The sequence below is a fragment of the Muscardinus avellanarius genome (genome assembly GCF_963383645.1).
Source record: "Muscardinus avellanarius genome assembly, chromosome: 9".
In the NCBI taxonomy this organism is placed as follows: Eukaryota; Metazoa; Chordata; class Mammalia; order Rodentia; family Gliridae; genus Muscardinus; species Muscardinus avellanarius.
The window spans coordinates 45,272,189-45,288,429 of NC_137795.1; the positions used below are offsets into that span (position 1 = coordinate 45,272,189).

Here is a 16,241-nt window from a genome sequence, read left to right on the forward strand (position 1 = left end):
ATGCCATCTGGTCCGAGTTGAATCAATTGGAGGTAAAGTAAATAAGCAAGCCCCTTTAATGAAGGAGGACTATTCACACTCTTTTTATGCTTCCTTATTTGCACACCAGCGTGTGTGTGTGTGTGTGTGTGTGTGTGTGTGTGTGTGTGTTGTGTTGTTTTACTGGGGATTGAACCCAGGGGGGTTCTGTCTTCAAACTACCTCCCACCCCTATTTTATTCTTTATTTTCAAACAATCTCACTAAATTGCTGAGGCTGTCCTCAAGCCTGAAATCCTTCTGTGTCAGCCTCCCAAGTACTGGGATTACAAGCATGCACCACCATGCCCAGCTTCTTAGTTGCTCTTAATACACTATCTCAAGTTAAACTAGAAGGAAATTATAATCTGGGCTGCAGCTGCTCTAGTTCTAAGAGTTTTTTAACTGTCAAATTTTATTTCTGTTTCTTAGAACTTTTTACTTTGTTTTGGAATGTTATATTAAGTTCACTTCATACATGAAATGTAGGGTGCCAAAACTAGCAGTGAGTTTAGAATAAAGCTGACCTTTATCAATCATCATTCTTAGATGCATATTAACAGGCCAACTTTCATGTGTAAGGCTATCTGCTGGGTACTACAAGTGATAGAAAGATAAATTAAGAAAAAAACTATCTGCAGGATAAAGATAGTACACTGGTAACAGTCTGCTCTGTTTGGTTAAGTACTTTTAAAGAAGTATAATAAAGTTGCTATGGCAGTGCAAGGCCAGGAGAGGAGGAAGGATTGTACTCCATTGACTGGATCAGAAAGCTGTCGTAGCACCCAGGCTTGTAATCTAAGTGCTTGGGAAGCTAAGACAGGAGGATTGCCATGAAATAATTTTTATATAAATAGGTCTCAGCTTCAGGCAAGAGCAGTCTCTGGGTAGCTAACTCTTTATAGTCCTCAAGTGTACTACTTCTAGCATACCACTGACAATCTGAGAAAAGGTATTTATTCTAGCCCCATAGGGGGAAAAAAGAATTCTAGAACATGGAATTCCAGGCTTAAATTAGGTAAACAGTTTTAAGGTAAACTTATACTCACATGGCCTTTGTAGTTAATTGGCTATCTTTAAATTATTTCACTGATTGCCAGGCGTGGTGGCGCACGCTTGTAATCCCCACACTTGGGAGGCAGAGACAGGAGGATCGCGCAGGTTCGAAGCCAGCCACGCGCGCTGGTTTAGGAGACCCTGTTTCCAAATAAAAATGTAAAAAAATAGGTCTGGGAGTGTAGCCCGGAGGTAGAAGGGCTTCCAGGAACCCCAGTACCACCAGAAAATAAGTAAATTAAATAAATAAATAAATAAATAAATACATAAATACATAAATAAATACATAAATAAATACATAAATAAATACATAAATAAATACATAATAAAATAATAAACTATTTCACTGAGGCAAACAGGGTCTCCGCCAAGACTAGAATTTAGGGAGAAAGAAAAATTAATTACTATAAGAAACTGGTAATAATTTTTATACTCATTATTAAATTCTATTTAAGATTCTTAGAATTACACATTAGATAATAATTTATTCAATAAGAAAAACCAAGCTGAGCATGGTGGCACACACTTGTAATCCTAGTACTTGGGAGATTGCAGGTTCGCGGCCAGCCTCAGCTACTTAATGAGACTCTCTTTCAAAATAAAGGATAAAAAAATAGGGCTGGAGGTATAGCTCGGGGGTAGAATGGCCCTGGATTCAGTCCCCAGTAATTTAAAATAAAAATAAAAAGGAAGAAATAAATAAAGAAAATTAGATTGCAGAAATCATGATAGTCATTCTCGCCCAATAGAAACTTTCATAGTTTATTTTCTTTCTTAATTATGTTTTTCTCAAACATTAAAGTTCTTATTTCTAGTTGTTATGGTGAAAGGCAGATCACAGGTTCAAGGACCGCCCCAGGAACTTGGCAAGACTGTCAACAACCTAGTGAGACCCTGTTTCCAAATAAAAAAGTAAAATAGGGCTAAAGGTGTAGCTCAGACGTAAAATTCTTCTGGGATCAATCCCTAGTACTGCCAAAAAAATCTTATTTCTTGGGCGTGTATTAATTAGTAGCAGATAACCTGTAAGTGAAATAAATGACATTTGATTAATGAATGATTTAGTGTAAATAATTGCCTAAGTAATTACCTCCAAGTATAAGTTTCTGAGAAATGACCAAAACAAAAAAAACTCTTTCTGCTATTGTTGGTATTTGGTTCCCAAAAGGGATATGCTTCTAAAAATTCAGTTCTTACATTGCCTGGCAAAATAATGGGATAATAATAATCATTCTTTCTAACATCCTATCATAAAATCTGAAAGGTTTACCTGAAGTTTTTAAATGGGTAGGAATACCAAACAAAAGTTTATAATGGGTTGAATATTACTGAAGAGCTAAGTAACTTAATAACACAGAATAAGGTTACTTGTATTGCTAAAAACACATTGGCCAAGGGATGGTTTGGCCCAAATATTCCATTTTGCTCATGGTGTGCATCCATTGAACTAAGTCACTCACCTTTCATGTGACATTGATAAAGTACAGAAAGTATAAGATATGATTAACATGTTTTAGGAATGATGTGTTTGCCTAAGTAAATGTGCTTTTTTCATTTTGTTTTCTAGTACCATTACAGCTTGGGGGAAAGACCATGAAAAAGATGCTTTTGAACATATAGTAACACAGTTTTCATCAGTGCCTGTATCAGTGGTCAGCGATAGCTATGACATTTATAATGCATGTGAGAAAATATGGGGTGAAGATCTAAGGCATTTAATAGTATCAAGAAGTTCAGAGGCACCACTGATAATCAGACCTGATTCTGGAAATCCTCTTGACACTGTATTAAAGGTAATTTTAATATTAACTCGATTATTAAAATGCTTAAAGAGCGACTACATCAACATTACTTTTTATTTTGTTTGTATACATACCATTTCAGACCATTGTTTTTTTTGTAGTTGTTTTTTAAGGTTGTAGCCCAGAGAATATAATAAATTTGCCCAAGGTCACACATTAATAGTAGAGAACGATTACCAGGAGTTATAGGGTATTTATATACTCTCAAATAATCAATTAGGTACTGCTGAATATTTTCTTTCTTGTATACTTTCATAATTAATAGCATTACCATTGCAGTCAATTCTGTGATTTGGTCACCAAGTATACACACACACACACACACACACACACATATATGTTTGGTTTTTGTTTTGTTTTTTTTTTTTTTTTTGCTGGTACTGGGGTTCCTGGAAGCCCTTCTTCCTCCGGGCTGCACTCCCAGACCTATTTTTACATTTTTATTTGGAAACAGGGTCTCCTAAGCCAGCACGCGCAGCTGGCTTCGAACCTTCGCGATCCTCCTGTCTCTGCCTCCCAAGTGCGGGTATTACAAGCGTGCGCCACCACGCCCAGCTATATATTTTTTTTAATCACAAGTCACTGTTGAATTTTTGAAGTTGCTTAGTACAAGAAGAAATATGCCCAGGGTTGTGTGGAGTAAAAATAATTCAAATATACTTTTCTATCAGTGTTTCCTTCATGATACTACTAATAGTTAATGTAGAAATGTTTTTTTTTAGTGTTCAAGCCTTGATTTGCCTTCTTGTAAAAGAGCAGGATTAATTGATGACTCCTACTAGAAAAATATGATGAGGTATTTTACATTAAGATATATTATTTAATCTCACACAAAAATCTCTGTGATGGGCCACGTGTGGTGGTTCACACCTGTAATCCCAGCTGCTTGGAAGGCTAAGGCAAGAGGATTCCAAGTTTGAGGTCAGCCTAGGCAACTTAGCAGGATGACTTCTCAAAGAAAAAAAACTGGGGAGATAGCTCAGTGGTGAAGCATCCCTGGGTTTAATCCCTATTACTGCAAAACACACACACACGCACACTGCTCATTATTGTCTCTCTTATAAAATAGAAACAGAAGCTTAGAATGGTTAAAGGGATTTGGTCAAGATCACACAACATGTAAGATAAGAAACCCAAGTACTCAGTGTAGTTCTTTGGCTGCAGCTTTTCTTTTTCACCACTGTTTCTCAGCTAATGAACAGATGATAAATTATCTCTTAGAAAGAGGGGACACAGATACAAGAGGGTCTTTTCTGATTGTATTAAATGATAGGCCAATGTGAAAGTCTTGTCTTAGGTTGAATTATTTGGTTTGAGCCTACTAAATGGGTTTTGTTCTCTAATAAAATGTGTACAGGTAGTTGTAAGAACAAACCAAGTTATCTTTGTGGAATCTTATTGTAAGGATCTTTAGTCAATTTAGAAAGTGGAAGTGAAAGTGGGGACATATCTTATGGGTCTTTTGTATCTTTGACCAAGTTTTCAAAAAATATTTAATTAAGTACTTCATCTGCCTCAAAACTTTCAATAGTTAATGATTGAGTAGGATGGTTTGCATACAGTGCTATTTGGCTATAATAAAGGGAATAAAGGAAAGGAGAACTATGCACTATTTCATTATCGTCTTTGTCACAATTTTTTTGAACTTTGATTAAAATGGAATTATATTTGACTTATGTCAGACAAAATTAAACCAAACAACAAATTGGGCACAAGCAGGATGAATCCAAGTCAAAGTAAATCATGAGTTAATGTTAAGTCCTGCTTTACATTACCTCTTAATATTAAGGACTTTTTCTTGAATCTATATAATTTGAAAGATGTAAAAGAAAAAATTTATCTTGAAAAACCTTATGGTATAATTTGACTTGGTAGAAAGTAGCATGCTTGTTTTTGATGTGATTAAAAGGAATTGGGATCAATTTATATAAAGCTTTATACATGGTTTTATAACTTTTAAGTAATAGAATTTTTATATTTCTAAGATTGCCTAACAAGGTAAAGTAATGTTAACTTGAGAACACGTTGATACTTTTTCCAGTTCAATTGTTTGTGTTGCATGTGTGCTTTTTCATACAGGTTTTGGAGATTTTAGGTAAGAAGTTTCCTGTTACTGAGAACGCAAAGGGCTATAAGTTGCTGCCACCTTATCTTAGAGTTATTCAAGGGGATGGAGTGGATATTAATACATTACAAGAGGTATGTTTTTATATTAAAAGTTTTAATAAGGAAATCTTTATTTGGACTATTATTATAAATCACTGGCATTTTAATATGTCCCCATCTCAAGTGATATATTACACAAGTAATTAGTGGATTTCTGTTTGAATGAGTGCAGTGTGGTTAGATTAAGGTTAGAACCCAAATTATAGTTTTCCAAAGATTGATTTGAAAATGAGAGCCATGATGAATAGCAAGCAGTATTTCTGTAGTGATGTGTATTTAGAGTTTTAGAATGAGGTGTCAGGAACAGATTTCTGTTGAAGTAGCAGAAAGGAATTTTCTTCATCAACTATCACAAACTGCCTTGCTTAAGAAAAGTTAACTCTCAGCTTTTCTAAGACTGGGTATTGGGGACATTAGAAACTTTCATCTGAAAAGGAAAGAAAAGATAGAAAAAAAGTCTTACAGCATAAAAGTGGAGGCCCTTGAGTACAGAAGTTTCAGCTGACATACTTCATTGCTGTTGACCTTCACTCAACTGAACCGACAGTTTCTATTACATGCTCTTGCCCATGCTGCCTTCAGGACACCCCAGCAGTCCCCTCACACACGCTCCTCCCTCCTGAAGGAAGGAACATGGGCAGTGTTCTGCACCCATTTCAGAAACCCCATTCGTTGGGTGCTCTTCCCGTTGCTTATGCCTTGCCTTCCTCCTTCCAGTGGTCAGTGTTTAAGTTGGGTTGTTCAGTCAGACATTTGAACCTCCCCCTAAAATAACAAAGCTCTTTGGCATTCCCTTTTCCCTCTCCCCTTGTTTGTTTTTTAAATTAGCTGAGAATCAGCTTAAAACTTTGACTTATTTTTTTTAAATACTACATGAATTAGAGATTGAATACTGAGAAAAATACTGTTGGGCCTCGTTAAACAGGTCAGATAATTGAATTGAATTGTTTTTAAGTTAATGCAAAAGTATTTATGGAATATGGTGAAAATATCTTAAACTGGGCCTGTTGGTGTAACCTAAAAGATGTGCTTGATTCTTTCATGTTGAAAGTGGATCAAAAATACATTATTAGAACAGAAAAAAAATTCATTTGGCAGTTTTGCTTTGTACACATGCCAAACTAGATGCTTTTTTTTTTTTTTTTGACAAAATGAAAAATCTACTTCATTTGAAACAACTACCTTTCCTGTCAACTTCGATCAGGCTTTGCCATTTACTCTTGTGATATTCATTCCATGAGGTTTACAGTAACCCATTTTAGGTTTTTCTATTTCATCCTGTAACCAAATAAATCTATGTAGAAAAAGAGGCAGAAATTCCTTTTGTATGAGAGACAAAATGCAAATTGTCCATCTTTTGCTGTTTGTCTTTCACTTAGGAACTCGATCTCTGTGTATCATTGGAGAGATTCATCACCAACATTAAAACAGGATTGAATTCTCAAGAGTAGGCAAAAAGGAGTTTTTTCTGAAATCTAACATAATTGAAACATTTTTATCTCCTCACACTCAATTATGTCTTGTTATTTTATATATAAATCAATTTTTTTCTTCACCTTTAGCTATTTTACTATTCTTTTCCTGAAACCCTTTTTTCTATATTTTTTGGAAATTTCCAAGCCTCACAACTTTGGTCTAGAGACTTAATAGAAGGTGTTGGTTTTATGTAAATCTTTAATAAGAACTAATTATGTTGTTGACATATGTATACACAAACAATATTGAAAAGCACTTACAGATTTTAACACTTAATTCAAGTGAATGGTCTTAAGGAAAGTAATTAAATCCTAATGACATAATATGACTCCTCAGTTAAGTTGGATACGTTGGGTATGAAATACAAAAATATATTATCCAGCAAAAAAATATTATCTGAGAGTGATATTTTGTCAGTTTGTGTCTAATCAGGTTTCCTTCTGATTTGTGTCCCTTTTTTTTTTTTTTTTTGTGGCGGAGGTAGTTGTGATGGTACTGGGATTGAACCCAGGGGCATTCTACCTCTGAAGCTACACTCCAGCCTTATTTTATAACTTTTGGTGAAGAAACATGCCCTGAAGTACAGTGATAGGATATTAGCTAATAATGTTCTTTTTCTTTTCCTCATTATTGTGCTTCTGGGGCTATCAAAACCAGGTTGCAAGTCTGATTGTATTTTCTCTGTATTTTACTCCAATCATTTTACCATCTGTCTGCCTGTTTCCTTTTCTTTTCCTCCCTTTTTCTGTTACTCTTTGCATTTTTTGCATATTGAATTCACATTGTTCACAGTCATCTCTGAAAAATAAATATGAATTTAGGGGTCGTGGGTACTTTTTGGATTCAAGTATTATAATAAAGGCATGTGACTGAATCTGTGCACAACCTAAAGGAAACATCTTTAAAATAAATTTTATGTGTATCCATCTTAATTCTTCTAATTAAAAAGTTTTTGATTCTTCTGTTTAGAAAAGGTTCATTTGTCAGATATAAAAATCAAAAGAATTAGATGATTGGAATTTTAAAATGAAGTTGCATTTCTCAGTGTAGGTTTTTTAAAGTTGAAGGTGCTTGGGAGTTTTGTTTTCCCTTGCAATGTTGAAAACAGAGAAAAGGTCAGTTTGGCCTAGTATTCAGGGAGGTTGTAAATTTGTATTAATGATTCACACAAAGCTACTATTAAACTTGTTTGTGATTTTTCTAGTCACCTTTGAATGCTTTTTTTTTGCAGTACTGGGGATGGAACCCAGGGGCATGTGGACTCTGAGCTACATCCCCAGCCCTATTTTTTATTCTTTATTTTGAAACAGGGTCTCACTGAGTTGCAAAGGGCCTCATTTAAGTAACTAAGGCTGTCCGAGAACCCGGATCCTCCTGTCTCAGCCTCCTAAATGCTGGGATTACACATGTGCACCACCACACCCAGCTGCTCTTTTTTAATAATATACAACTAAGCCCCCTTCCATTTACTTCTTAGTTATAAAAACTATTTCAACCACCAGAACTATATATCATTACAAGTTTCTCTAAAAGACTTGGTTATACAACTTAGAAGAAGGAAGACTTATTTGCATTTGGAGGTTCAGTTCATAGGAGGCCTGGGACCACAGATTTCAAGGCATGGCGGTAGGAATCATAGAGAAGGAGAGCACAGGCTCTGTGCTCACTGCTCACCTCAGAGAGGCTAGAAGCAAGAGAGCAAGCAGGGGAGGAGGAACCGCACGTTATTCCCAGTGCTGCAGCCCCAGGACCTGCCTTCCCCAGCCACACCCTATCAGCCCAGGCACCACCCAGATACATCCATCACAGTGAATTTACTGCTGAGATTACAACCCAGCCCCACTTCCAGTATTGTCACCCCGTGTCCTAGAAGGCTAGGAGAGCACCCCAAACATTACAGCACTGAAGCACTAAGTAAAATGATTCCACCACTATCACATCTGTTTATGTAGAAAAGAGTATTGTATACTTTTGCCATCATTAGCCGCTGACTTGCATGTTCATTACCTATGGCATGCAGTGTGACATTAAATAATACAATCCATTGTGACTTATTAATGATGATTAGACTCATTCCTAGAGTAGTAACTTAAGGCAGATGTTTTAGTCCTATTGCTTTATCTGCTGGCATATAGGCAATAACTTGAGGTGAGAGAGAGAAATTGACAGGAGTCATTTTAGCTATGTATAGCCAGTTTTCTCTCCCCCTCTTTTTCCCCTTTATTCATCCAACCCAACCACAGTGACACCACCACCACAAATTGAGGAACTGTGAATGAAATCCCCACCTTCTATATATATCCATCTCAAGCTATCTTTTGTGGGGTGGGCGGGTCTTTAAAGAGTGTGGAATATAACAGTCTAAGCCTTATTCTTATCTTAATTGACTTTTACAAACAGCTTTAAGATGCTTCATTTGTTAGTATTGCCCTTTGAAAATAACCTCTTTCAAATTACTTAGGTTTTTGTTTTTCATCATCTAGATTGTAGAAGGCATGAAACAGAAAAAGTGGAGCATTGAAAATGTTTCCTTCGGTTCTGGTGGAGCTCTGCTACAGAAGTTAACAAGAGATCTCTTGAATTGTTCCTTCAAGTGTAGCTATGTTGTAACCAATGGCCTTGGGGTATGTCCTTCAACTTTCACTTCATTTGTGTTAGCACCTTTATGTATCTAGGCAAAGTACAGTTATTGGGTGTAATAATCAAAGGTTAATATGGTCCTGGGCTCTTAAAATGTTGTGAGTTAGAAAGAAAGGAAAGACATTAAGAAAAAAGGAAGAATAATAAAGCGAAAGGTTATATAAGAGAGAGAATGCAGATCAGTCATTTCCTACTACTTCAGTACCTTTGGATCAAAAGTTGATCATATTTGAATAGGAATACCAGCTAACCTCATCATCTATTAAAGGTAATCACTGTCAGCACCCTTTTAGGAATGTAGAATATTACTAGTACCAAAATCATGTTCAGTAGCCACAGGGTAGGGTGAGGCAGCTGAACGGCAGTCCCCCTAGTCTTCCATAGCCTCTTGAAGACTAGGAAGTCTGTGGAGCAGTGGGTGGGGCAAGCTGAAGAAGACCCGAGTTGTTTGTTCTGTATACTTTTCCACCATTCTTTCAAGAGTTCTTGGAATGACTCATTTGTTGGTTCTCATTCAACTGCCATTGCTGTTTGTATCTATTATATTCTGTCTCCTACCTTTTTGATCCTAAAACATTCTGGCCTCCCACGTCTTTTGTTTCTGACAAAAACACAAGGTAATGGTAAAAAGTTATGAAAGGGAAAGTTTATGAAATAGAAAAGCTTTTACCTTAGTAATATTCTAGATTCTTCTCCAAAGATCTTATAAATATAATATATAAATACATTTGCATATATATGTGGTTTTGGCATAACTGGTTTTTTTCAGTAGCATGTATATGTTATACCTATAACATAGTTTAAAGGTAATTTGTAATAGAAGGGTCACATGTTAAAATTCTCAAAGATGTCCTACAAATGGGGTATTAGGTGTTTTGGTTTTGGGGGTTATTTGTGGTACTACAAATTTAACACAGGGACATTTTACCTCCAAGCTACATCTCCAGCACTTACTTACTTACTTACTTACTTACTTACTTACTTACCTTACTTAACTTACTTACTTACCTACCTACCTACCTACCTACCTACTTACTTACTTACTTACTAGGGGTGGAACCCAGGGGCTTTTCTACCTCAGGGCTATATTCCAAGACCTATTTTATACTTTATTTGGAAACAGGGTCTCACTAAGTTGCTGAGAGCCTCACTAAGTAACTGAGGCTGGCTTTGAACCTTTGCAATCCTCCTGTCTTAGCCTCCCAAGCACTGGGATTACAAGTGTGCGCCACCACACCCGGCAGCTTTGCTAAGTTTCTAAGGCTGGTCTCAAACCTGTGATCCTCTGATCTCAGCCTCCCAGGTACTGGGATTACAAGCATGCACCAACTGTTCAGCAGGTATTCTTTTTAATTGTAAGAAAGGCTGTGTAAAAGCCAGGTGCAGTGGCACATGTCTGTAATCCCAGTACTTGGAAGGCTGAGACAAGAAGATCACAAATTCTACGCCAGTCTCAGCAATTTAGCAAGCCTTGTATCAAAATAAAAAGGGTTGATAGTGTAGAATGCCCCTGAATCAACCCCCAGTACCACATAAAAAGATATCTAAGGTTTGAGCTCCTTTGGTAACCTTTATCATAACAGATGACTGTCCTCCAAAACAAGCTAATGAGTTAAGTTTCTAAAAGCCAGCAATGATTGTCAGTTACACAAAGTGCCTCAAGATTTACATATAAGTTATATATTTACTTTTAAATGAGAGTTTTGTGGACATTTCTAATTAGTTGTCTTTATTTTCTTAATTTGGATTTTAGGTTAATGTCTTCAAAGACCCAGTTGCTGATCCCAACAAAAGGTCAAAAAAGGGTCGATTATCTTTACATAGGACACCAGCAGGGCATTTTGTTACACTTGAGGAAGGAAAAGGAGATCTTGAGGAATATGGTCACGTATGTATCTGTGCTGATAGGATTTTTAGTGATAATAGATTGTCTTTTCAAGTTATTTAGGAGGCTTTTATGTTATATAAAATGTTAAATTGCTTTCAGAACAGTTTTATGACATTCAGGGAGTAAGGTTTTTTTTCAGATAGTGGCCAGCATGGTAGTTACTGATGATCTTCAACAAGCTTGTATATATGTGGTCTTAATCTCCCTGTCAGCGGTGAATCATTTTCTAAAGGGACATGGTTAAGAATACTTGAGAAAAGATGCTGTTTTTAGACTTTCTTATCTATATGTATTATAGTAAAATGTGGGTAATCTTAATAGGTAATAGAGGGCTGATCTAAATTCTAGAATGTTTTTGAAGGTAATTATTTTTAAAAACTTAATAGTATTTACCTTAAATGGTTTTCTGTAGTCTCATTCAATTCTCATAGCAACTCTATGAGCTGAAGGGAAAATATCTTAGTAATATATGATGTGACAATAGGTATATTTTTAAGATTTTGGGCCAGAATTAATGAGATAACTTTTATCTTTAATAAACAATAGAAATATGTAAGTCAGACTTTAAAAATTAAATCACACAAGGCGTGGTGGCACACAGTTGTAATCCCAGTACTTGGGAGACTGACTGAGATGGAAGAATCACAGGTTCACAGCCAGCCTCTACTTTTTTTTTTTTTTTTTTTTCAGGTCTGGGAATGGAACCCAGGGGCATTCAACATCCGAGCTACACTACACTCTCTGCCCTGTTTTTTATTCTTTATTTTGAAACTGAGTCTCACTGAGTTGTAGAGGGCCTCACCTTAAGTAGCTGAGGCTGTCCACGAACTGCGATCCTCTGGTCTCAGCGTCCTGAATGCTGGGATTACAAGCATGCACCATGCCCAGCTAGCATCTGCAATTTAGACCCTGTTTCAAATTTTAAAAATAGGGCTGAGGGTGTTGCTCAGAGGTAGAATATCCCTGGGTTTCATCCCTAGTAGTGCACACATGCACGTGCACGCACACACACATGCACGTGCACATTAGATCCCCTCATATAGCTTATTAGACAGTTCTTTGAGTGGCTTTCACTAAACTCTTGCAGCCACCCAGATTGTGCATAATTAGGTTGTCCCAATGAAGTCACTTGAGACTAAGTAAAACCATGACTGTGAGTGGAATGTCAGAATCCATAATCATCAGGTACTGGCATTTTATGATGGGTTATATTTAAATTTGAAAGAAAATGCTACTGCTAGATCCATGTGATTTGAAACAACACAGTAACAAGTATACTAGGTAATGTCATATGTACCTTCAGAATAGATGGAAAATTACTTAGATTAGTTCTGCATTTTTTTTTTTTCAAAAAGAAACTAGGTAACTCCTTAAAGAAAGACAAGTGGTTTACCAGACCCAATAGGAATTTAGTCCTCATTTTCTCTGTTGCCCTTGGCTGGATCTGTTGGGTTGCATTTATCAGTTACTTTAGAATACCCAAGTCCTTAACTCGGTCACTATGCAGGGGACAAAAAATTAATACTTATTTCTGTTTGCTTTGTTTTGGTTTTTTTGTTTTGTTTTGTTTTGTTTTGTTTTGTTTGCAGTCTGGTTATTGAACCCAAGGGCATTCTACCTCCAAGCTCACACCCCCAGCCCTAATTTTTATTTTTTGTTTCAAAATAGACTCTTAAGTTGCAGAGGATCTCACTAAGTTGCTGCAGCTGGCTGCAAACCTGCAGTCCTCCTATCTCAGCCTCCCAAGTACTGGTATTACAACAAGTGCCACTATGCCCAGATGGTGTTTGGTTATTTTTTTTAAGCCAAAAAATCATTGGCCAGAAAATCTATTAAAGTTCTAGATTGCCAAGTTCAATCAGTTTTAAGGATAGGGGCTTAAGGATATAATAGTGTAATAATCTTAATTATAAATTGAACACCATCAACATCTTTGTGTATTTGTCTAGTTAGGTAAATTCATCAGTCACAATTCAAATATTTTGCAGGATGGTTTCTTTAATCATTAAATTTACACCTCTGCAGGATCTTCTCCATACTGTCTTCAAGAATGGAAAAGTGACAAAAAGTTATTCATTTGACGAAGTAAGAAAAAATGCACAGCTGAATATTGAACTGGAAGCAGCACCTCATTAGGCTTTGTTTTACAACTGGATGTATGGGTGTGTATGTATGTGTGTGTGTGCGCATGCACGCGTGTGTGCTCACGTGTGTATACGTGCTTGTATGTGTGTGTATGTATGTATGTAAAACATAATGTTTATTGTACAGGTGTGTGGGGTTTCTTTGTGTTTTATGATACATGACAGCCAAATTATTTGTTGGTTTATGGACATACTGCCCCCCTCCTTTTTTTTTCCTTCTTTTTTTAATCCAGTGATTAGGTGATCTCAAATTAGGAAACACACATAACCATGTAAAAGATTAATGCTAAAGCAAGCTTTTTAGGGCCCTTTGCCAGTAGATAGTAACTCAATCTGGTATTGATCTTTTCAAACAACAGAAGCAAGAACTTTTATATATAACTACAGATCACATGAAACAGATTTGCATAAAATTATCATGATTGCTTTATGTTTATATTTAACTTGTATTTTTGTACAAACAAGATTGTGTAAGATATATTTAAAGTTTCAGTGATTTAACAGTCTTTCCAACTTTTCATGATTTTTATGAGCACAGACTTTCAAGAAAATACTTGAAAATAAAATAATTACATTGCCTTTTGTCCATTAATCAGCAAATAAAACATGGCCTTAACAAAGTTGTTTGTGTTATTGTACAATTTGAAAATTATGTCAGGATATACCCTACAGAATTATTAACTTCACTGCCCCTTGTAGAATATGTATTAATCATTCTACATTAAATAATGGTTCTTACTGGAATGTCTAGGCACTGTACAGTTATATACTTTGGTCATTGTATTGTACCAGTGAAATGCCAAATTTGAAAGGCCTGTACTGCAATTTTTTATGTCAGATATTGCCTGTGGCTCTAATATGCACCTCAAGATTTTAAGGAGATAATGTTTTTAGAGAGAATTTCTGCTTCCACTATAGAATATATACATAAATGTAAAATATTGACAAAGGTGGAAGTAGTGTATTTTAAAGTGATTACACTTCTGAATTTATTTTTCATATTCTATAGTTGGTATGACTTAAATGAATTACTGGAGTGGGTAGTGAGTGTACTTATTTTAAATATTTTGATTCTGTTATATTTTTCATTAAGTTTTTAAAAAATTAAATTGGATATTAAATTGTATGGACATCATTTATTAATTTTAAACAAAATCCCTCAACAGCTGATACTAGGCAGGTTGTGAAGAAAGAATAAATTATCCCCAATGAAAAACATACGAGTTTTAAGAGAAGAATCTTAAATAAATGCAGAGACTTGCATGACAATGTTAAGTGATTAACTGCTGGTTCAGAGTTAGTCATCACATCTGACTAGAGGCTGGTTTCTACCAAATGCTCCCAGATACTTGGTCTGTTTTCTAAGGCAGGGTTAGCCGACTGCCCACAGGTCAGACTTGGTGGACTGCTCTTATTCTATTCTTGTCGGTGGCTGCTTTCTCACTGCAATGGCAGGGGCCGAGATCAAAAGGCCCACGAAGTGTTTATCATGTGGCCCTTTACACAATACTACACAAAATGTTTGCTGGCCTGTGTTCTAACAAAAGAGGGTATTTTAACGAAAATGCTGATTTTCAAGGAAAGAAGGAGGCTAAATAATTGATACGGAGTTTGTCTTTGTCACTTTTCATTTAAGAATCAGATACTAGAAGACTGATTTAGAAAAGATTTAGCAACATAACTAAGTGAAATTTATAAAAGTTTAAAAGCTATAAATCATCTGTCTTAGATGAGAAAATGTTTTATTGTTAGGATAACCTAATGAAGGGGGAGTTAACCTTATTCAATGTCTTATCAGCGACATCAGAAAGAATATGGGCTTTTGCAGATGATTCTGAACACTTAGGTAAAACAACAAGCACTGTTTGCTTTTAGTAAGAGTCTTCATTCTATAACCTATGGTACAAAATAAATTTAAGCTGACTTTATAAATGTATTAAATAAAGATTAGTAGTATTAAAGACATTTTCTTCAAGAGATGTGCTAAAGCTTATAGAGAAATGAAAGAAACTATATATATTACCAGTAATAATTTGATAACCACCATAATTTTGTCCAGCCATAAACATTGAAATTTTACTATAGGCAGTGTTTCTTTGTGTTCTGTGAATTTCAGCAGCTCAGAATATCTAGAGGAATTTTGTCTTGAAACTTTGAGTGAATGCCAAAAAGCTATACCTTTATACTCCATAAGCCAGGAGGTAGAATGATTTAATTCTCAGCTCTGAGCCATTTGGAACTGATTAATTCTGAATTTTACTAATAAGCACTTAGTATTTGGCCATCATCATTCTGAGCACCAAGTGGCCAACATGAATGTCAAGTAGAATTATGCTTTGTGTTACGCTGAAGTCAGTCTAACTCTTCCTGACAAAAGCTAATAGCATATATGGGTTAAAGACATTAGATTTGCAGCTGACATTAATCCCCCTCAATTCATAATTTTAAATAGAAGGTAGGAGTTCTATGTTAACACTCACTTAAAGTAAAAATGTTTTTTAAGATTATTCCTTATATCCTTCCTTGAAATAAATTGTTATGAAAAAAATTTTTATAATTAAATCCATCTTAATTAGAGAAAACTAGCAAAGTATTTTATTGTTCTGTTTACCATTATTTAGAACTCACACTTAAACAAGTGTTTTGTAGTTTTACATTCCTTTTTAACCCATTCAGTGGAGAATGTCAAATTTTCTCCCAAGTTGTATGTTAATTCTAGTATGTATTCAACATCAAGATAAACATGTAATAAACATGGAAATAAAGTTTAGCTCTGTTAGTGAAATGTTAAATTTGACTGTGTGCTTCAAATAATACCATTTCCAAATCTGTCTTTTTTAGGCATTCCTCCAGTTCAAAAAATTAGAGCAAGTGTCAAGGGTGACTCCTCTTTTCTGCCTTATGCAGCTGTGTGGATGGCAGTGCCTCTGACTGAGAGAACACTGAGATTGACAGATCTAGGGGACAAGAGCACAGGTTCCTATGCTAAGGTTTGAGGTGTCTTAGGGTAGTTCATGTATACAATAAATAGGTGATTGGAGGTATAGGTTTG

At 35.6% G+C, this 16,241-nt stretch overlaps 1 protein-coding gene across 1 annotated transcript in view; it reads left to right on the top strand.

The window, feature by feature from the left end:
• Positions 1–13,181, top strand: part of NAMPT (nicotinamide phosphoribosyltransferase) — a gene marked incomplete at both ends in the record, with an annotated part of 35,471 nt that extends 22,290 nt beyond the window's left edge. Inside the window, 5 exons of the mRNA XM_080700859.1 lie at positions 2,641–2,866; positions 4,955–5,074; positions 9,001–9,141; positions 10,911–11,045; positions 13,071–13,181. Coding sequence (XP_080556985.1) covers positions 2,641–2,866; positions 4,955–5,074; positions 9,001–9,141; positions 10,911–11,045; positions 13,071–13,181 — 733 coding nt within the window. The remainder of the gene's footprint in view (positions 1–2,640; positions 2,867–4,954; positions 5,075–9,000; positions 9,142–10,910; positions 11,046–13,070) is intronic.
• Between the last annotated feature and the right edge of the window lie 3,060 nt (positions 13,182–16,241).